The sequence below is a fragment of the Phragmites australis genome, chromosome 10 (assembly GCF_958298935.1).
Source record: "Phragmites australis chromosome 10, lpPhrAust1.1, whole genome shotgun sequence".
NCBI classification, from domain to species: Eukaryota; Viridiplantae; Streptophyta; class Magnoliopsida; order Poales; family Poaceae; genus Phragmites; species Phragmites australis.
In genome coordinates this window covers 32,283,086-32,305,985 of record NC_084930.1, presented here as the reverse complement: position 1 = coordinate 32,305,985, position 22,900 = coordinate 32,283,086, and the positions used below count along the sequence as shown (strand labels likewise).

At 45.3% G+C, this 22,900-nt stretch overlaps 2 protein-coding genes and 2 pseudogenes across 4 annotated transcripts; all 4 read right to left on the bottom strand.

Annotated features, from left to right (window-relative positions):
* Positions 1-729: 729 nt before the first annotated feature.
* On the bottom strand, positions 730-6,291 carry LOC133930787 (serine/threonine-protein kinase PBL34-like). 3 transcript variants are annotated; one of them, XM_062377519.1, is made up of 7 exons: positions 5,715-6,291; positions 4,353-4,672; positions 4,144-4,279; positions 3,237-3,370; positions 3,030-3,153; positions 1,860-2,210; positions 730-1,181 (listed from the first exon to the last, which is right to left on the bottom strand). In XM_062377519.1, exons 1-7 carry the CDS (start codon positions 5,863-5,865, stop codon positions 985-987), a joined length of 1,413 nt encoding a protein of 470 aa, XP_062233503.1. In that variant the 5' UTR covers positions 5,866-6,291; the 3' UTR covers positions 730-984. The 3 variants fall into 3 exon arrangements, with proteins under 3 accessions (XP_062233503.1, XP_062233504.1, XP_062233506.1); XM_062377520.1 differs by having other exon boundaries at positions 733-1,181; positions 4,353-4,669; positions 5,715-6,249; XM_062377522.1 differs by lacking the exon at positions 730-1,181 and adding an exon at positions 1,368-1,672 and having other exon boundaries at positions 5,715-6,182.
* A 2,172-nt stretch (positions 6,292-8,463) lies between these two features.
* Positions 8,464-10,647, bottom strand: LOC133930256 (wall-associated receptor kinase 2-like; annotated as a pseudogene).
* Positions 10,648-13,035: 2,388 nt separating this feature from the next.
* On the bottom strand, positions 13,036-14,135 carry LOC133930255 (rubisco accumulation factor 1, chloroplastic-like; annotated as a pseudogene).
* Positions 14,136-17,579: 3,444 nt separating this feature from the next.
* Positions 17,580-21,319, bottom strand: LOC133930786 (zinc finger CCCH domain-containing protein 49). The gene is made up of 4 exons (XM_062377518.1): positions 21,115-21,319; positions 20,101-20,370; positions 19,506-19,729; positions 17,580-18,643 (listed from the first exon to the last, which is right to left on the bottom strand). The coding sequence occupies exons 1-4, from the start codon at positions 21,217-21,219 to the stop codon at positions 17,761-17,763; spliced, it is 1,482 nt and encodes a 493-aa protein (XP_062233502.1). The 5' UTR covers positions 21,220-21,319; the 3' UTR covers positions 17,580-17,760.
* Between the last annotated feature and the right edge of the window lie 1,581 nt (positions 21,320-22,900).

Here is a 22,900-nt window from a genome sequence, read left to right as displayed (position 1 = left end):
AAATTATAAGATTTATAAAAAAAGAAAGATAAGTATTAGATGAGAGGGATAACCAGTGAAGATACGCTATACCTAAGTAGGAGTATGATCTAAGTCATCACTAATCGTGGTCGAGTCTGCGTGATCCCGTCTCAGTTGCCGTGCAACGCGGGGAGTTTACCAATGCCAAGCTGTCCCTGAGGGCTCCAGGTGTTGGACGGGAAGGCCGGCGGGGGGCGGGCACGCGGCACCTGGAGCAGGACGCGCGCGCAAGCGGCCAACGGCGCGGGATCACGGGCCGGCACCAGCGCCAGAAGCATAGCTAGCTCTGTGCTCCTCGGCCGTGCAATGCATGCGCGGAGCCGCGGAACATGGCGAGAGGATAGCGCGGTGAGCCCGACAAGGGTAGCCGCAGAGAGGGGGGAGGGTGACTGAAATCGCTGTCCTCTGAGGAAACGGCGCGCGCGCCCGTGACCTACCGCGGGTTTGGACCTTTCCGGCGCTGGACCTCCGCCGCGATCCTCTTTGCCGGCCGGCGGGTCCTGAAGAAAAATGACCGGCGGGTCCTGAGGAGCTAGCTATCCTTCGGCCTACGGGCTAGTGTCTATGCGTGGGCAATTACGGGCTGGCGAGGATTAAATGTTTCACTTGTTAGACTAAAGGTTATTACATATACTGTTATATATGATAAATTATTAGAAAAATAAAATTTTAACTATTATTCTATGCACCCTGTAGTCGGAATCAATGGCGTGTCGTGCCCTCGTGAGGTGAGCATGAGCTGAGTTGCTTTGTTCCGGGTAAACACGCTGCATGGACGGCAAAGCCAGATTCGGCAATGTTTCCGGTTGGAGAGGAGTCGTTCAGGAGGGTGCAAGAGTCACAGGTTCACTGGAATTGACGGCACAGGCTGCCTTGCCTCATCTGTAGAAAACGAGCAGGTTCAGTCCGGTTTTGGATCTGTTTGTGTTGTGAAATCGTATTGGTAATCAGGACTCGTCCGGCTCAGCTGTTGCTTGCAATTCTGGCGTAAGTTGACAATGCTGTAGATGTAGCTAGCCTGTCGCAGTCGATGCCTCGATGCCAAAATTTTACTGTTCCTCCACATGTAAACAGCATCGGACTCAGCAATCCGGTGCTCCATTCCATCTCAGCCAGAACTGTTTCAGATGCACTACACCAGGTTTGGATTCTGATGGGCTCTGGATAAATAAGAAGCAGATGTCATAAACACGATATCGAATCAGAGCAATTTTTTTTAAAAAAGATTTACGTTATTGAAGCAGACGTCTTATATGGATGCAGAGAAAAGAATTCGGTTATACACAATTGGGAAGGACGAGATGATGTGATCATCAAAGGCAGAAGCATTTTTCACAGTTCTCATGAACTCCAACAAGGCTGCTACTGGCCTGGGTATACAGCACCAAGCATTCTCATTGATCTACCCCATCATAAATCAAATTATTATTACATTGCAATCAGACGTGTTGTTATTTCGCTTCTGCAATCAGCCAAACAGAGTGATTAATCTGAGCGAGGGATCTAGGGGTATCACATCTCCAGATATTGGTGACTGATACCATAGCTAGTTTTGCTATACAGTTAAACCAAACAAGCATCCAGCGATGAGAAGAATCATAGAACTGCTGCTTCTATTACAATAGAACCAGCCATCACCGATGTACCTTTCCTGTCATTATAAAAAAAAGATTTCACAGTGAGCTTCATGAACTAGTGCCAAATTCCCCTTTTCAACTAGTCAACTTGAATGCTCACAGTGTTCCAATCTTATAAAACATAACAATTCATTTCCAAAACAAATTAGAGTGGCTGCGATGATTAGCTGCTAATGAGCTCTTTGTTCATGTGCTACTCACCACGCTGAGACGACCGAGGCCTGAATGATGCAGATGCCATGTCATTTAGATCCTGTAACGGTGTGATATGCTTGACAACTTCATCCATCGATGGACGGGACTTAGTATCACGACTAAGGCAGTAGTGGCAGATCTGAGCAACTTTCTGCACCCCTTTGATAGAATAGTTTAGTCCCAGGCGAGGATCTACGAGCTGATAGAGCCTTCGCCGATCATTTAGATAAGGCCTTGCCCATGCAACTAGGTTCTGCTCCCCAGCAGGCCGCTTCTTGTCCATTGATCTTCTACCGGTTAACATCTCGAGCAACACAACTCCGAAGCTATAGACATCACTCTTAGATGTTAAGTGCCCTGAACAGTGTATTTGATGTGAGCAACAGAACTTGACATGTCAATTACTAAAAGAAATAATCATAAACTGACATCTAGTGTTATTTTTCAGGCAGGGCACATAAATACCGTGGAAAGAAAACTACGGGACATATACGTTAGTGATGTTTATTTAGAAAGGTAAAAACTAAAAAGGGAACATTCAAGTGCATTAGCAAAAAGCTCCTGCTATCCATGTGCTATGGTTAGACAAACAAATTGAGACAATGAAGTTCGAGTATGGAAGCGAAATTATAGTACAGAAGCAAAGCATCCCACTGATGTCAAGTTGTCAACATCAACACTACAGCAAAAACATCAGTGTGTTGGGTGAGCATAAGAATGCTCAAGTACAACTCAGTAGTAATCATACTTAACAAACAAGTAGTAATCATTTGTAACATTAGTACTATTATCATGAAGATCCAGAGATCCAGTATTCATGTCTAGGTCCCATACTGTAGCAAGAGTAAAGTATATACACACAATCCTAGAAAGAAGAAGAAATTTTGAACTATAGTTGGTGGAAAACTCAAAAAGCAGATATAAGAACTTTCAGATGACCCCACTTTTATGCCTTCAAAGAAAATCCTAAAGCCATCATAGCATCCAATTTGGCGAGAAAATCATTATGTTTTCTTGATTTTAGAAATGCATATCGACCCAATCATATAATCAGGTATCAATTTGATAATGTCAAGGTATAGCTCAGAGGAACATTGTAAGTACCAACGAGTAACTGCATGTTGAAGAAATTTTCGCTACAAGTAGCTACTGAAGACAAAAGTTTCTCCTTGATACCTGTCATTACATACTCTGGTGCAGCATAACCATAGGTTCCAACAACCCGAGTAGAGACATGAGTTTTATCACCCTGAGGACCAGCTTTTGCTAAACCGAAATCAGAAAGTTTTGCAGTGTACTCCTGTAGAAGCAAAATTACCACAGTTACCAAGGTAACATTCATTATATAAGCATGATAAGAAACAGATTCAAGAGATACATTACCGCATCAAGAAGAATATTCGATGTCTTAAAATCCCTGTAAATAACTGGTTTGGGACCTCCATGGAGGAAGGCTAGTCCTTTCGCAGCACCTAGAGCAATCTTCATTCTGCTGGACCAAGGTAGGGGAAGAGCCCCTTCAAGAGTAAATAAAGTAAGATGATAGGGCCATAAAGGGAGAAAACTAACATTATCATCAACCAGGAAACTTCACAAGATTTAGGCATAAACAGTAAAATTACGTTCATGACAAAGCAGGTAAAGTATTTTTTCCAAAAAAAAAAAAAATTGGTAGTGCGGGGATGACCTAATACTCATCTAGAAGTTAGCAATCAAATGGACAACAGCATAGGTAGTAGGCATGCATCCTTGCTCACTACTATTGTAGAACGGCTGATGTTTCTGGACATCCATCATCTATTAACTAAGAAGATATGAGTAGGATTAAAATATGAACTGAGCTAAGGGTGTGGTTGTATGCTCAGACCACCCAAGTTCGAGTCCTCGTTGAGGCAAATTTGGGTGCCTATTTTCTTATTAATATAAAGTTGCTTAGTTCCTCCTAGGTTGGTCTAGTTTTATGAGTAGGATTAAAATCAATTGGTACATGTGAAACCTAAAGTACAAGTAATAAATCTGCCAGGCTAAATTGCTCAAGGCTTACACCACAGACCACAAGGCATTGTGTTATACACACTAACATGATATATCCATAAGCACATCAAGTTTGAATTTAATTGTCTATGATGTCACAGAGGGAAAAAAAATCCAAGATTGCTCGGGTAAATGGAGAAAAACACTTATCAGTGAAGAAAACCACATATTAGGTCCAAGGTGGAGACAAATGCAGTAAACACTAAATCTAAAAACACTCAACTTAAAGCATTAACTGTGTTAGTTGATTGCTTACTTCTGAAAAGATGATTTTCAAGACTTCCTCGTGCCATGAATTCATATACAAGTAACCTTTGATCATCCTCAATACAATATCCAATCAGCTTAACAAGGTGTTTATGATGCAATTGTCCCAGAAAATCAACTTCTGCCTGAAAATGTGATTTCTTTAAAAGCCATAGCTACAACTAAATAAATATATTTAAAATGCCATACAGTACTTACCACCCATTCTCTATGACCTTGAAGAGCATCTGGCTTCAAACTTTTAACTGCCACAGTAACACCTGTGCCAGGTTTTGCAGGAGCTGTGCTGTTAGGCTCAATCCACCCCTTGAAGACATAACCAAACCCACCCTCCCCAAGAATACTGTCTGGCCTGAAGTTAATGGTGGCAGATTTCAACTCTTGAAAGGTAAACTGAAGTAGCTTGGGTGGTGTTTTCTTTTCAATTGATGCATCAACACCATTTTCATCATCATGGTTTGTCTGAAAATGATCACCAAGCTCTCGGTTGCTAGTATTTAGATATCTTGTCTCTGCTGCTAGAGAGAAAAAAGTTACTTGAGCATCCCACACACAAAATGAAGATTCACCAACAGAAAGCACTGATATAAAATGGAACAAATTGGCCAAGGCCAATACTTATTCACTCTCGGGCTCTCCCACATACCAAAAATGGTCAGACAAGTTGATGGACATTGACACAAAGTATTATGTATTTGGTGTTCTCATTATCAGCTTTTAATATAGGACAAAACCCATCCAGTTGACTTGAACTATCACGAGTATGTTTTCTTATATTATCCAGGTTAATCATTTGTGCAGTTGTCACTCTCAGGCCAGATGATCAGCATAACAGCAGCAAGCAACACAATAAGACATCCTTGACTCCTGGAGCAAATGGATCAAAGACTTTCTTCGTATCTCTTATCCATTCGAATAACTCCGCTCAAGCTCATATAGATTCCATGGCACAAGTTGTTCAAGATTAGGAACATTCAAGCCTATTATAGCTTCATTGAAACAGACAAGATAGAATACATCACCCAATGCTGTATTAGTCTGTTCAAATCGATGCCTTATCACCATGATGGCTTGTTGGCAAGTTGATCGACCAGTAGTCCATCACATCCAAAAGTTTAATGAGGATCGAGGACATGATCCTTGTGCATACTATGTAAAGAGCATTCTACATATGTTTGATTCGATCTTCTACTGAAAACTTGAAACTTAATCCTTATTTTACCTTCCAACCCTTCCATGCCAATGTAGTCATTGCTCTTTAGCGTTGATCATACCATGGCAACAAGTAAAATCATCAGATCACTACAAGAATGCCAGGGACAGAGTCGCATCGAGGAGAAGCACTTTCGTCCCCCCCCCCCCCCCCCCGATGATCAGCACATCATTCACAGATCACAACATCACGCTAATCGCCAAACAACTCTTTGCCCACTAAACAACAAGGAAGCAAAAACAAATCTTCCCCAAAACCCAGAACCAAACAAACGATCGCAATCCCACCAACCCCAAACCAAAGACAGAGACAGAAAAAACGGAAAGAACAAAGCAAGGAGAAACCACCTGCGTCGTGGACGTGGCTGCCCTTGGCCGCGCCGCCATCGCCGTCCACCTCCGCCTCCTTCGCCAGCCGGAAGCACGCCCCGCGGAGGCCCCGCGAGACGGCGGCCCAGCACCCGCACCCGCCCTGCCCCGCCCGCTTTCGGGGAGGCATCTCCTTGCTGCCCAGGCGAGGCCAACGGCCTACAGCTCCTAGACTCCCTACACGCCCATCCGCACGGCCCGGTTCTTTCTTTCCCCACTTGGCCTGCTTTGCTTTTCTCGCCCCCCGTCCAAATCCTCCAAGCAGATAAGTGCGATGCGGGGCGCAAATGGGAAAGCGAAAGCGAGAGCGAGAGCGAGAGGTGGCGCGCGGTAGGGGTGCACAAGTAGGAGAAGCAAGCGGGGCGACGGGTAGCGGCGGGAGTGGAGTGGCCGGGTCAGTGGCAGTGGGCCGCCAGCGCCACTGGCACTACTGCCGCGCTGGGTCGGCGTCGCCGTCGTCATGATATGAGATGCGGCCGAGGGGAAAGAAAGGGCCTTTTCGCGGCTAGCTTTTGCTGCGGCGCTGCCGCGCACTGGCTCACTGCCTCGCTTCGCTTTGGTCGCTCTCAGTGTCAGCCTCTGCGCGGGAATGGGGGCACGGCCAACCAACCAGCGGTAAGGCGGCCGAAGTGCCGTCCTCTTGGCCGGGTTGATTCGATTCCCCTCCCCGGCGGGCAAGTGGGAGCCTACACTGCGCGCTGCGCAGCACCAACGGGCGCCGGCGGTAGACGGATCAAACCAGCTGCAAGGGGAATTGCAAGTCCAGTGCATATCTTTTTCTTTTTTTGAAGAACAGGTGCATATCTTTTTAATAATGGAGTACAATATATTCTAAAAAACTCGACGGAAGATGACCATGGCATTCTAACAACGTTGGAAAAAAGGCATCGAATACAGGACACTCTGGGACTGAAAGCGACATACAGTGATATACTATTTTTTAATGAGAAAAAAGGTTTAAGTTCTGGTTAATACGATCATAACTGGTTGACTTATCACTTGCCACTAGCACGTTCTCAATAAAATATATTTTAGCCGTGATATCTAGAGATGTATAAAGTTGATTATTATTATATAGTTTGTGCTATGATATAGACTGATATTTATTCATTTATTGATTTTCTTACCTATCTATATTTTTATTATGAATCTTAACGCAAATGAACGTAATTGATAAAATATATGTGCGTAAGGACTAATGGAATTTTCATTCTCCAACTGCAAGTGGGGAATGACCACTGACCGACGGTTGATGCCTGGGACTATGAATGTGGTAGATAGAAATTTCGCTGTTGGCAACAAGAATTACACATGATTTCGCTGGGAGTCATCCAGAGCCTGTTTGGGACGTAGAAATTTCACACACACAAAGTTGAATTCCTCAATTTGTGTAAATTCCGGTGTTCCAAATGGAGTCCTTGTGCGAATCCAAAAAGTTTTCCACCTTCGGAACACTCCAGGAGGGCCTAAACGGTCATGGACCCGGAAATTGGAAGAAAGATGGGCCAGATAAGGTCCAATTCAGTAGTATGATTCTGCTTGATGATTTTTCTTACCACACGGCTACTTGAAGGCAAGTATTTTTACACCTAAGCTTCCCCAACATGAATAAGGCCATGTTTGTTTTTGTTGTGAATTATCACAATCTGAACTCTGTGAAGAAGTTATTTCCCATCAGATTATTGATTATGAGATTTTGTAGAATTGTGGATTTTGAGAATTAGTTTTTAGATTGTGACCGTTTGCTTTTTCTTTTGTTCATAGGGTAGAATCCATAACGGAAATAAAAAATAAACAGTGCCTAAACTCTGAAAGATGATCTGGGATAGATTGGAGCTGGGCAAACGGTTTTAAGCAGAAAACCCAATAGCCAGGACCTGGTGTGAACCGTTGGCTCTAGTCACAGCAGCCATTGCAGGTGAGCATCAATGCATCGGTCCCATCAGCATCTTTAGTCCAATTTTTTTTTTAACACCGGACACTTTTTATCTGGGGTCTTTATTGAAGGTAAACAAGGATGCGACGCCGATGATCGAATTCCGACGGGCTCAGCTCTACCACAGAGTTTTAGATCGAATCCAACGGTTTTCCTTTGCGGGGGAGATTTTCGTTATGAAGGGATTTCTGTTCCCTTCAGCGCTTCGACGGTTTCCCTTTACGGTTCTCTTTATGATAAGATTTTCAGGGTTATTCCCTTCAGGACGAAATTCTCTCTCCTTTCCTTTCACGATTCTCCTCGAACAAAAGCTGTTGGAGATGAGAGAAAATAAAAGGAATGAGAATAGGGAAGAGAATTAGAAAGAAAATAAAATAAAAGGAATATGGTTGGAGGTAATCTTACCACTGAACTCATTGTCCGTTCGCATTAGTCTACATCTTTCGAACGGGCAGAAAAGAGTTCAACAAACGAATATGTTATCTCTTTGTCCAGCATTTCAGGGAAGGTAAAAAAGTGAAAGGACAGGGGATGGGAAGAGGTGGCAAAACAGAAACTTTTCCCCAACAACAACAAAAGGTGACGAGCAATTTTATTTACCACACACACATACCATTAGTGGTATCCAAGCAAATCAGATAACTCACTTCTCCCAAACAAGTGTAACTATGAAGTATACATACGTTCTCGAAAAGTATGAAGTATGCATACAATACACTAAAACAAAGAGAAGTATGCACGTAGATACACATAAGATGATCCTTGTGAATCTGTGGTATGATGGGGCCAAGTCTAGCGCCCAGACTCCAGCAGTCCATGCACAATCCTCTTCTCCATGCTGAAATTCCCGGTGCTGATCATCTCCAAGCTGGCCACCGACGACTCCCCGAGCAAGCTCTCCATCTCTTCAGGGTCATGTCGCACTGGCACCCACGGGTGCTGCATGACCTTGCTCAGCCTGTCCAGCTTCTCGGCAACATCTTCCATTGCCGGCCGCCTCTCTCCTGTCATCTCCAGGCATTGCCTCGCAAGCTCGGCGACCTCCTCAAGCAACCCAGTGTCATGATCATTCCTGATGCGATCGTCTATGACGTCCATGAGCTGCCCTCCTTCATGGCGCTCAAGAAGCGCAGTGAAAGGCTCCGCTCAGTCTCAGGACCTTCAAGGTTGAAAGCCATCTTGGCAGTGAGCAGCTCCAGGAGAACGACGCCGAAGCTGTAGACGTCACTCTTGTCTGTCAGCTGGCATGTCTGCATGTACTCGGGGTCTAGGTACCCACAAGTTCCTTGCACCAGTGTGACGAAGTGGGACCTGTCAGTCGGTGCCAATATTGAGGCCCCAAAGTCTGATACCTTTGCGGCATAGTTCTCGTCGAGAAGTACATTGGAAGATTTGACATCGCCGTGAAGGATCGGAGGCGATGCCCATGGATGCAGGTAAGCTAAGGCCTGGGCAGACTCAAGAGCAATGCGTAACCGAGTCGAGAAGGGGATGATGTGGTAGCTATTGTCCCCATGGATGAAGTGAAACAGTGTACCATTGGGGATGAACTCGTAGACAAGCATTGGAACCCAATAGCTTGACGATGTTCTTGTGGTTGATCTTGGAAAGGATGAGCATCTCTTTCCCGAACTCCTTCTGCTGCTCGTTGGTCATTGATACACACCGTTTGATCGCGATCAGACTGCCATCCTTGAGCGTGCCCCTGTAGACGGTGCCACGGCCACCGTGGCCGAGGATGTTGTTGTCGTCAAACTTGTTCGTTGCCTCAGTGAGCTCTGCTTCTGTGAAGATTGAAAATGCAGTGCCTTGCTTTAAGCTTATCTCCTGCAGCAGCAGCATCCCACCATGTTGGAAATACTTCTGCTTGATATTGGCCAACTTCTTCTTTTCACGGATCAGTTATGTGCAGGTGATGGCTATGGCTACAATTACAACCCCGATGCATGGACCTGTGCGGTATTCAGATCGTTGCTATTGCAATTCAATCATGTGCAAACAAAATCCATGCGAGAGAGAGAGAGAGAGAGTAATTTACCAACAACTAGAAATACAGTGCCAGAGTGCGAGGAACTTGGAGGCTTCTGATTTGGGCAAGAGAGATTCCCAGGTGTGTTGATGCACTGCCCAGGGCATGGAGGTGGAACGTTGACAGCACACTCATCAATATCTGCAAACACAGTATCATACTTAGTGCTCTGCTTTGCAAGGACTGAATAAGGCTTGATTATATTTGTATGCATCGATCAAAGTATGCTTGCAATACGGACCTTGGCATCCATCAGGAAGGTAAGGATTGCCATGGTAGCCTTCAGTGCAGTTGCAGAGGTAGCCTCGACCATGGACCGAATTAATGCACACGCTGTTATTGCTAAGACAAGCATATGAAGCTGCTTTCTTCTTGGCACTATCGCAGGTCTCGTTGCCCACTGCCCAGTTCAATATCACCGGGGCCATGCCAGCGTTTTCTTCCCAAAACACTGTCGCGTTAAGATGATCATTGCTAGAGATAACTCACAGTCGAGCCGATCATGTATGCGAGCGTGTTGATGCCGACAACTATGAACATGTTGAGCTGCTCTGAGAATGTGAATATCGTGGGCTTTGGAGTGTCAGTCTCACGTAAATATATTTGCTGTCGTTGATCGAGCGGTCATAGCACATGGACCAGATGCAGTTCTTTATCCGAACCTGACTATGGAGCAGTGATATATTCAGCACCGGGGTGTTGCCGAACAACGTCACGTTGCTGCGGCCGTCCATAGTCTTGTTCCAAGTGAGCTCAAATCCTTCCATTGCACAGTCGGCACCAATCCCAAATGGGTATACGATGTCAACTTCACCACAACTCTTCGGGCAGCTGGAGCCTGGCAAAGCCACCGTCTTGGCTTGGAATTGCTGCATAACTGTGAGGCTGAAGACTAGCAGCAGAAGCATAGGTACTGCATCACTAGAGTTCTTGTAGTAGTAGTACATAGTTTCTTATGGTGTGTTACAATTTCTGCTTGGATTCATGAGCACAGATGGCACATTAGTCTCTATATATAGTGATTCGACGTTTACTTTGTTAATCAACCAGATTTTTTTCTTTTTGCTGCAAAATGAGATGATTATATGATCATCTTATGGCACCGCCAAATACATGCTACTGTTTTTAACCCTTCTGACAGGGCATGGCTGTTTCGATTGAGTGAAATATCTCCCTATTCCAACTTCCACCTCAGGGCAAAAGGTTGAATAATCCTTTTTAGAGAATTCAACAACTAGATGCTAAACTATGTACAGCCTATTATCTTTGGAGAAGTCTATGAATTACGACACTGATAATTCAGTTGTCTCTCCCAAAATATTCTTCAAATCCTCATTGAAAAATGAAAACTTGCAACTAGCAGCAGAAGTCTCCCAATTCATTGAGTTACATCTCATGAATTTATTCGGACCTGACAAGACGTTCCCTCAACTAGAAGTTTCGTACCAAAATTACGAGGTGTGTATATCCTACAAACTTTAATTTAACAACATATTTGACAAATTTGGCTACAGTGATGGCAATGGAAATTTTTCACCTAAAAAAATGGCCATTATACATGTTCAACTGTCAAAGTATGTAAGATACAATTAAGTAAAGCAATTAAAGAAGATGTATACTGACGTGCATGGATTAAACAACTGTACTGAATACCATATAACTCGTGCTGTCTCTATTCAAATCTGATGTCATGCCACACTTAATTCAATGCACTAACACAGAACGTGGTTTTGTTTACGATTTTTTTAATTATTATTATTTAAATGAAAATTTATAAAAATAGCACCAGCATTTACAAAATTACGAGAATAGAAATCTATCGATATTCCCTCTACTGGCTTAGAGGGTTTCGGTATATGGATTGCCGATAGACCTTAATCAACATGACCCTAAGTCAGCACAGGAAACGCCGACATGCTTCTATTATTCTTAAATCCTCCTCACTGAAAAAAATGAAAACTTGCAACTAGCAGCAAAAGTCTCCCATCTCATTCAGTTACATCTCATGAATTTATTTGGACGTGACAAGAGGTTCCCTCAACTAGAAGTTTCGTACCAAAATTACGAGGCGTTTATATCCTACCAACTTTATCTTAACAACAACTTTGACAAATTTGGCTACAGTGATGGCAATGAAAGGATCATTGGGAAAACTTTCACCTAAAAAAATTGCCATTGCACATGTTCAACCTTCAAAGTATGTAAGCATACAATTAAATAAAGCAATTAAAGAAGCTGTATACTGGCGCGCATGAATTAAATAAATGTACTGAATACCATATAACTCGTGCTGTCTCTCTCCAAATTTGATGCCATGCCACACTTAATTTAACGCATGGTTTTGTTTGGCGATTTTTTTTCAATTCTTATTTTTAATGGAAAATTTAAAAATAACACCAGATTACGAGAATAAAAGTTTAACGGTGTTCCCTGTGACGACACCTTTAGTCAGCATAGGGAACACTGATAGGCCCTAATCGGCATTGCACATACTGAAATCCTCAACTCGCCTTTGCACATACCGACATGTTTTTATTCTTGCAATTTTGCCAAATCTGATACTAATTTTACATTTTTTCATTAAAATAATATTAATTTTTAAAAAATCTTTGTTTGGCTAGGTCAAAAACTTTGGAGTTGATGCCACACTCAATTCAAGGCAGGATCTGGATTGCAATAGGACTAGCACTCATAAGGAATAATTCAATACATTGTTTATTGTTCAGTTGGTGGATTGGTACTATTGACAAGTTCTGTTATTGTGAGTTTGTGACCGCACTGAAAGGATCCCAAGAAAATGTACATTAATTGGACGAACTGTAGTAAACCGTTTTACAACTCGTGTTGCCTCTGTCTGAAGTCTGCGTCACGCCACACTAGATTCAACGCACAATGTTGTTTGGATTGGCTAGGTCGAAAATTATAGAGGTCACGCCACAATTCAACGCAGAATCTGGATTGCAACGGGACAAGGACACGAGGAATAATTCGATCCATTGTTTTCTCCGACTGAAAGCAGCACAGTTCAATCCTTTGTCCCGTTGGTGGACTGGGAACTGGGGATAGATAAGGGTTTTGGATAGGAAGCGGGGGGAATTAAGTTTTTGTCACTCATTTCGTTGGCCACCCTTCAAATACTACCTACTTCATTGTCTTTATATATTGGTTATCGGAGAGAGAAAAACTTTTACTAATGTGCCACTTTTATCTCCTTTTTCCCGCTACTGGACACTCCAACATGGCAAGATAAGAGAAATGATGAAGTTGCCCCTTCCCTTCTATTTCAGCTTGGCTGATTCTGTTCGAGGGGGCTCCTGTTCGAGTCGTGTGCTACTCTAGCCGTTGCCGCTGCCCTCCTTTGTCGCTACCCCTGCCCCCCCCCCCCCCGCTATCGCTGCCCTTGCCCCCTCCTCCTCTCGCATCGTTATCGTCTGAGTCGTCTGACATTGCTGTCGCCGCCGCCGTTGGTGCCTTCGCCTCGCGAGGTAGTAGTGTCCTCCTCCCATGCGATGACAACGGAGATGGTGAGGCAGCACGACCGCGACGCTGTCCATCTCCTGCACCACGGCCACCTCGCCGTACTGAAGCCACACCACCATCACCACGAGGCTCGTGCTGGGGTCATCCTTAGCATCCTCCACTGCCTCCCCGGTGGCCTTCTTCTTGGCCTGCTCCATCTCGAGCTTCACTCGCGTCCTGGCCGCCTCAGTCTCGACCACTTGTAGCGCGTGCTCAAGCTCCGCGATTTGGTCCTCAACGTCGATGGCCTCCCACGACTGGCGGAACCGCGCGTAAGCAAGGTAGTCGGCAGGGGACGCCCCTTGTGAAGGCCTCCCAGTTGTCATCCCCACGATGGTGCGGGAAGTCCTTCATCGAGCGCGCTAGCTCCCGCATGCCCTTTGGGGTCGAGCCGGTTGTCGATGGCGTGCTTAGCGGTGTTGGTGCGCTGGCAGGCATTGATGAACTACAGCTCGGGCGTGTTGTAGTGGTCGAAGAAGGGGACAAGGTTGGTCAGGAATGCCTTCTCATTGAGGAGCGAGTCGCGGACCTGCGCTGCCATGAGGAGGAGATTCTGCTCGACACCGAAGATCCCAGTGGCCTCCTCGATGGACAACAGCGTGAACCCGTCCCAGGCGAGTGCGGAGATGAGGGGCGCGTACTCATGCCACTGGCCCATGCGGTCCCGGAGGACCTCGAGCCGCTGACCAAGGTTGAGGTTGCGGTAGTTGGCCGGCAAGGCGATAGCAGCAGGTGGAAGGGCTAGTAGAGCTGGACGGGGTGAAGAGGAGCTTCTGGTCACAGGGTGTGGTGAAGATGAGCTTCCGGTCATGGGGTGTGCGGTGGCGCAGTGCGGTGAAGGACATGTTGGGGTGCAGGTGCGGGTGGGAGAGGGAGAGCATGGAGGCCCTGGGGCTTGAAGCACCAAAGGTGGACAGAGAGGAGCGTGTCGTGGCGAGCGGGGAGGCCCGAGAAGTGGTCGGCGATGTACTTGGCGACGGCACGGTGGCTAGACTTGTCGGGCTCTCGTAGCTCCGTTAGCACCTCCCACTCACAACCAGGGGTAGAGAGAAGTCATTTTCCATGCATTGCATGTTGGATCGCCCCCAAGTGGCAGCGAAAATAGGCTAAAATGGCACACGATTAAGAGTTTTCCTCTCTCCAGTGGCAAATATGCAGAGACAATAAAGTAGATGGTATTTGAAGAGTGGCAAACGAAGAGAGTGGCAAAAACTTAATTTCCCTAGGAAGCAGGTAGTGCTAGAAGTTTGAGGGATTGGGAGGAGAGCCAAACTCACCATGTGCTCCCTGTCGCTGCCCCCGTTGCCATGCGTTGTGCCCGACATATCCGCCCGTGTCTCCTCCGGGTGTTGAGCCCACCCTCCGCGCGATGTCAAACTCTCCGAACCTCGATGTCGCCCTCCACCTTCGACCATCGCACATCGAGCGATGTGTCCTCACGGGTTGTCGGTGGTTTCTGCCCTCGCGGACATGTTGCGCTGAGTGTCGCCATCGCGACCATCGCTGCCCTTGTCGATGGACACACGGCCTCCGTCCATTTTTCAGGTTTTTATGCCTTTCTTTATTGAAAAAATTCTATGGACCAATCTATCTCTCGGACACTTAGAAAACATTTTTTTTATAAACACTCATACAATTTATAGACGCACGTAAATACTTACACCATCACATACAGTACTCACACAATGCATATTGAAAATCGAAGCTACGGAGCTTAAAAAATGATAAAGTTTGTATTTTTTTTACAACTTGAAGACAAATATCAGGATCTGTCAAGAGTGACAAACAAAAAATACAAATTTCAGTCCTGAAATTTATATTTTTTATTTCTCATTGCACAAATAATTGTTTGAGTTGATTTTTTTTAAGCTATATGATAATATCTTCTACACCATATAGTTTTTTATGACTATTTCGATAATATTTTGAATTTTAAAGCATTGGAACGTAATATTTTTTATTTTTAAATATGTCGCCATTGGAAGGCAACATATCTATATCTGCAATTTTCAAAAACCGATGCATATATTTGCAATTTTTATTTTTAAAAATATAAAAAAAATTCAGAATACTGTTCTCACTAGACCTAAGTAATACCGGGGCCTGGAACCTCTACCAAGGTCCGGCCCTGTAATCACGGTGGGCTGTAAATTTCGTAGCAAGCCGGGCTCTGGCTGGATCGCCCACTTTGCTCAGATCTAATTCTCACTCGTGGTCCAGTGTGTTCCCCACCGAATCCTTCTTCTTGAGAACAGGGAGCATGCCAGTGATTTCGGAGAGGTCATAAACTCATAATGACAAATTGTACAGAGGCTTAACACGACATGAAATCCAATAAACAATTTACAAAATTGGAATATTCATACTCCTCCAAGAAAAGAGAGAAAGGACAAGAGAGCAGAAAGAGAAACATTCGAAGAAATAACAAAAGATATTGAACTATTTTAGTTACGGCGAACCGCCAACAGTGGTAACCAAGCAAACCAGATCTCGGCCCCCAAAGCAATGGAACTTACATGCGTGAATACAACTATACAAGATGATCAACATGGTAATATGGTGGGCTCAGGTCTCAACGTCCAAACTCCAGCAGGCAGGCCATCTGGTTGTCCAGCATTCAGGCAGTCCGGCTTCACTAGTTCAGGGAAGAAAAATTGAAAGGACAGGGGGTGAAAAGAGGGGCCAAAAGGGAAACCTTTATTTCTCTCAAGAATAACAAGAGAGACAAACAATTTTAGTTACTGCAAAAAAAAAGTCTATTTATGGTATCCAAGCAAATCAGATCACTCACTTCACCCAAAGCAATGTAACCATGGAAAAAAAGTACATACATTACCCTGAAAAAAGAAGTAGGAGTATATACATACACATAACATGATCACTATGAATCTGTGGTATGATGGGGCTAAGTCTAGCGTCCGGACTGATTTCCGGTGCTGACCATCTCCAAGCTCTCCATCTCTTCAGGGTCATGTTGCCCCCACGGGTGCTGCACGACCTTCCTCAGCTGGTCAAGCTTCTCGGCGACCTCGTTCATCCAAGGCCGCCTCTCGCCTGTCATCTCCAGGCACTGCCTCGCAAGCTCTGCGGCCTCCTCGAGCAACCCAAGGTCATTATTATTCTTGATGCTTCCAAGAAACTACTCCCTATGACGTCCATGGGTGTGCCCTCCTTCATAGCGCACAAGAATCTCATCGAAAAGCTCCTCTCATTCTCAGGGCCTTCAAGGTTGAACGCCTTCTTGCCGGTGTACATGTCAGCTCTAGGAGAACAACGCCGTAGCTGTACACGTCACTCTTATCTGTGAGCTGGCAGCCTTGCATGTACTCAGGGTCTAGGTACCCACAAGTACCTTGCACCATCGTGACAAGTTTTGTTTAGGATGCATTCTTTCTTTTCTTTTTTCAACCCAAAACCCACTCCACCTATTAAAAGTGTCATTCCACCTAATTGCTAGTTTATTTTCTTAGTTATTTAGTTATGGTGGAACTTTTTTTTTTTGAACTAGGCCAACAAGACCCATGCCGGATGGAAAAAAGAATTATATGCGAGCGGGCAAGGAGTTCAGTGGTAAAGGTAAGTGGTAGAGCTGAGCTCACCAGGATTCGATCCCGAACGTCACACCTCCGGTGGCCTTCAATAAAGATCCTAGGTAAAAGAGGTCCGGTGTTAAAAAAAAAAAATTGTATGCAGCCAAGGACGCCTGCAGCATGTTCGATCACGTGAATACTCACGTGTGCATGCGTGCGTGTGACTACTTGTCTTCGATCACGATTGTAATTAATCTACCCAACAAATGTCATTGGTTTGGTTTAAGATCTAAGGGCCGTTCCTACCTATTCAACGAGACATGTTCACTTCCTTCCAAAATTGTCAGCTCCTGCCTCAGCAGCCAGCAGTGAAGTTAGTTGTGCTTCCATCGAATATAATCGGTGACCAAAAAGAATACCGTTATCAGAGACAAGCAGGTCAAATGACGACACGGATCTGACAAACATGCAGCTAGAAGAACAAGTCGTACGTACCAAGTTTTTAGATCATCCTATGATCGACGGAAGGAACTGGTGCAAGATTACCGGGTCCTTGTGCAGGCATGCAACAAGTTCCATTGCTGCTTCACATTTACAGACGTCAATTATACGCGGGCGTCGGTATCCAAGTGGCAAGTAGTTTTTACAAGTTGCGGCAAACGACATGTTTCGATGCTGCTTCATATTTACAGGCGTCAAATATAAGCTGGTGGCAGTAGTTTTTGCGCCTGAGTTGGTAACTCAATCTGGAAAAAAAGATGAAGGCTTTTATATATCTTCCCTAAAGGATAAACACAATGCTCAGAAGGCATAATTGACAACACAAAATCTAGTGCCAGGATAAATCCAGTATATCCCTCGGTTTAAAATCCAGATAAGCAATACTACAAAGTATTGTTGTTAATCACAATTTAGGAAATACAAAAGTTGATAACCAACAAGGGTTACATTCTCCTGCAGAGCAAATTCCGGAAATTACAACGGTAGCAATATTCAACATCTTTAAGAACTTCAGTTCTGAGCTGGCTGCTGCTGAGCTGGAGGGCCATGAGGCTGCTGCTGCTGAGCAGGAGGACCATGAGGCGGCTGCTGCTGTCCTGCTGCTTGCCCTGGTTGTTGGGATGAACTAGCTTGTCCTTGTGCTGGTGGTGCTAGCATCGGCTGATATAGTGGATACTGCGGTGGGTACGGCATGCGAGGTGGAGGCATGTAGCCACCATATGGTGGATAGTATGGTGGGTACTGACCATGGTAGTATGGAGGTGGCGCAGGATAGCTCTGTGCCGAGCTGCTTGATGGCTGAGCTTGCCCAGCTGGTTGTGGCCCTGGTTTGCCTTCGCTGTCCTGTGTCTTGACCAGAGCACCCATCCTCTGGGGATCCATGGAAGGATATATAGTCCGCTCTGCTGCTGGTGGTGCTGGAATGTTGAAGTAGTATGATGCTGGTGCTGGTTGCTGTTGGCCTTCCATCCCAGGTGGTTGAGGTTGGTCGCCGCTCTGCTGCTGAGATATTACAGCCCTAGGGAGCAATCCTCCATGGGCAACATGCCCTTGCCTCCCAGCTTCATCTTCCTCTGGTTTTGGAGCCTGAGGCTTACCCCACATGAGCTTCAGGCGCACACCCTTGATGACTAGCTTGTTAGCAAGCTCCTCTGCAGCCTTCTCAGCGCCTTCTCTTGTAGTGTATGTCACAAATGCACATGCACGTTGAAGTACCATCCTTATGGACTCAATCTCACCATGGGCATAAAACTGATCCCTCAAATCTTGCTCAGTTACTCTGCTATCGAGTCCACCAATGTAGAGAGTCCTTATACTCTCATCATCTGGCGGTGTCAGGGATGGCATCTCACCAGCCTTGCTCAAAAGTTTCAGTGCAACTGGATCATTAACTCTGCAGAGAGTAAAAAGGGACTGTCAGAAACCAAGGCAGAGGAAACAATGAACATTGATAATTAAGTAAAGTAAATAGATACATTCAGTCAGCAGTTTGTAACAAGGATTAACTCAGTCCCAACTCATTAACTTGATCCTAAGAACATCAGTGTTTAGCATAACTAGAGCACAATTGCTGGGAAACCGCTTCCCAAGAAACAGCTGCGAGTTCAACTTTACAAACAAGTTTTGGATAGTTTCGTGACCACACAGATGGAAGAACTATAAAGGGTTCTTTCATTTTGTGCATCCATGCACATGAGCAATGAAATTTGTATTCAGGTGAGTTAACCATGCAGATGCTTGTATCCATCCCCAGAAACTGGAGACCTCTAATTTTTTGGTGGTATCATCTTAAAGTCGATATAAACTAAAAATTGCATGTCCCAACAACAGAGATAAATAAAAGGTTAATATGCATCTTTCGATATGCCAGCTAAAATTCAAGTCTAATACAAGCAAAGCATTGCATGATAGGTAGCTATCTGCTAGTTTTTGCAAGAGACTCCAAAAAGAACTAGGACGGACTTCATGAACACATGATGACAATATAGTGATGCAAAGTATCTGGCTTAATGAAAAGTAACAAATCCATTAGACACCACAATGTAACAATTGGCACACGCTGAAACATATTCAACATCATAAACAATATAAATAAAAAAGGGCCAATCTCTCAAACGTAGTCTCTGGTTTATATATATACGTCAAGTTCTAACTCGTATATGATAATAGGTGACCTATGAATGTGGCATAATAATACACGCAGAGAACCACGAACATATAACTTTAAATTATGTATGCATAGCACCATCACGTACCCATAGTAACGATCTTTGATGTTCTGCTGAGATAACTCGCCGGTTTCAGGCATCTCATGTCGATATGGGCACTCAGCACCTCTTGTACATTCACCACGCACATAGAAACTGCAAACATGAGCTCGGTTCCTCTTGTAATATGGTGATGTCCTCTGAAGCTTCAGAATGGTATCATTTGGACGGGCCTTCCCGTAGGAAGAATCATAGTCTATGCCAGCTCTGGCCTACATTTATATACATAACCTATCATCAGGAACAACTACTCACAGGTTAAAGAGGAACAAACAACAAGAAGTTGATATTGGACTACATAAGCAAAGAGTAAGTGCAAGGCACTTCCACTATGGCAGACTAGGGTATCATTTTGTTATCATTATAATTTAAGTGCATCCATCTCATATTTCTTAAGTACATTAAGGTAGGTCAGCCCATCAATTTTTAATGTGTCATCCTATAATGGAACAGGTATTTGGAAACACATGGACTGCAGTACAAATGACAAAAATCTAATGCATGCACAACCAGTACTTGATTTCAAGTATAATGAGAAGTAGCTAACAATGGCACCAGGATTCAATTATGAAAAACAACATACCCTGCGATCATGCTCTTCTGCAAAGTACTCACGATTGACATCACTCCTTGGAATTGCATCGTTCGAATTGATAGCAAGCGCTGTATCCCGGACCTGAACGGGTAGGCCATATTCAAGATCCAGCAGGCAGACCTGGCAGACATTTTTCAGCTTGCAGCATGTCTGGCAGATCTCTGTCTTCTTGTACCTTGCATCCCGACCAGGTCGCCACCGGAAGACAGTAAAAGGACGTGCACATATTTTGCACTCTTTGTCATATTCTGCTCTTAACTGCCAAGAAGATCAAGAAAGGTAGTAAGACACTGAATGTATCTAGATGAAATACTGAAGCAAACTAAATGCAACAATAAGGAGTGTTTGACTATAATAGTAAATGTTTGACTGTAATGGTATTCTCATCCATGTTTCTTTGCTTGAACCCGGACACCATGTCCCGCCTTCTGCATTACAATTTAATCTTGTTTTGCTAGCCAGTATAACTTGCTTAAATCTAATTCTCATTTTCTCAACTATATGGCACATATGATAAAAATCAAGCAGTTCAATTTTACCAAATGCTCCTGTAGAACCATCAACAATCAGCGCACTTTTTACCAAATGCTACTTAGTGAATTTGTTGACATGAAATTACTGAAACAACACCTGAATGGCAATGCAAAACCCCGAAACAGACAGCTGCCTTTGTGGGCGATCTATGCCTAGATTCCCCAGCACAACAATCGGGCGAGTTGTATAGAGTGAAAACAGAGTGTACCAGGACATGATATCATATCTTGCTGAAAAGTGCCTAAATCAAGAGCTAAAACGGAAGCAACTAAGGCCACGCGTTTACAAACACAACACGCGGCACCCAAACAGAAGCGTAACTTAGGCCCCGATCCCACCCAGCATACGAAAACCACGAATCAACCCGACCACCGCGGCGCGCATCGAATGAATCACGACGCTCTACCACGCCAACCACCAGGTACACGGAATCGTTCGGGTAGGTAGGGTTAGGGTTTGATGCGTCACCATCCGGACGTAGGGGTTGTCGCCGAGGCAGGACTCGCAGATGATGGGGAAGTCCGACCGCTCCCACCCGTCCGCCTGCGCGTCCCGCAGCAGCCGATGCGCCATCTCCTCCTCCGCCGCCGCCGCCGCCGAGAGGGGAAGGAAGAGCGAAGAGGGGCCGCGGACGCAACGAGACGAGAGAGACCCCGAATGGACGACGCGCTATCGGGCTCGCTCTCCTAAGCCTCCTGTCGTAACTGCGGGCCCCTATATGGGCCGGGCTTTCCGTCAGCGTCCACGTCGGCCCACTAACTGGGCCAGTCAAGATTGGCGTCTATGTGGGCCCGAACCACATTGGAGGCGCAGCTGGTTCATTGAGGAATTTTTTATTTATATTTCGAAAATAAAAAAATTGTAAAATAGATGTCTGTTTGAAAAAACTGCATAACTAAGCTATTGTCACCTATAATTGAAAATTTTTAGAGAGCTAGATGATAATATCTCTATACTACCAATTTTTTAAAAAAATATATAACTATTTTAATAATATTTTGAATTTTAAAAATAATAGAATGTAATTTTTTTTATTTTTAACATGTCGTTCGTTGGGACGGCAGTCGGTTTATTTTTTTTATACAGGTGGTTGTCGTTTTTGATTCCACAATTTTTTTCAAAATGACATTTATTTTTGAAATATAAAAATAAAATAAGCTCGTTTATTAAGTCGTTTGTTTTGGCGTCTAAGGCAACACGGCAGCACCCAGTGGGTAAGACCACCACCAATTATTTTTCTTTATTTCATTCCCTTCCGACCCTAAAATCCTTTTTCGGCGGGATATTGTCGGTGACACAGGAACCGGGGGTCCCCGAGTCCCGAGGCCAGAACAGCAGAGTGTCACGTGGCGCCCTCCCTCGGGGGATATCTCCCCGAGGTCCGAAAAGACCAAATTCCTGGAGAGGGTGCTCGAGACCATGAACAGTGGTCCCTGAGTACCCGAGTTCCCCGAGTACCCGAGAAAACCAAGTACCGGGAAGAGGGTGCTCGGGGCCATGCACAGTGGTCCCCGAGCACCCAAGTCCCCCGACGACGAGAAAAGTCAAGTTCCGGGAGAGTGCTCGGGGTCGTGAACAGTGGCCCCCGAGCACGCGGTTCCCCGAGGACCCAAACAGTCAGTTCCGGGAGAGAGTGCTCGGGGCCGTGAAGTGGCCCCCGAGCACTCGGTTCCCCGAGGACCAAGAAAGGGCATTTCTGGGAGAAAGTGCTCGGGGCTGCGAACAGTAGCCCCCGAGCACTCACAGTTCCCCGAGGGCCTGAGAAGTCCTTCGTCGGTGGTCCCCACAGTGGCCCAGTGGTGAGGTGTCAACTAGTGAGAGGCCCGATGCTGCATTTAAGAGGGCGCGTGGCCTGTCACTTCCAACTGCTCCCCCCACGCTTGCTGTCAGTCCCTGCCACGGCCTGGCAGGGAGGCGTGGGGATATTTAATGCAAAAGTCCCATCGCGTGTCATCCGGCGCGCCTCGGGATAACGTCGCAGAGCTCGAGGCACCCCGCCTGCCGCCCTGCTGTGTCAGACCTGCTCTGACCGGGCAGGCACGCCGGGCTGCTCGGTGGCTGCCCGGTGGGCCCTCCCCGCTACGCCCGTTAAAAAGCGGCATGATGACGAACAAGACCGGACGGGGGCGCGTTTTCAACCCTCTCCATCACCTCACATAGCAGCTCATGATGGTTGCTTTCCATTTATAGCACCTTGAAACTCGCGCCATCCTTTCTGTGCATGCTACCGCCCCGGTGGGTATATAAGCAGGGC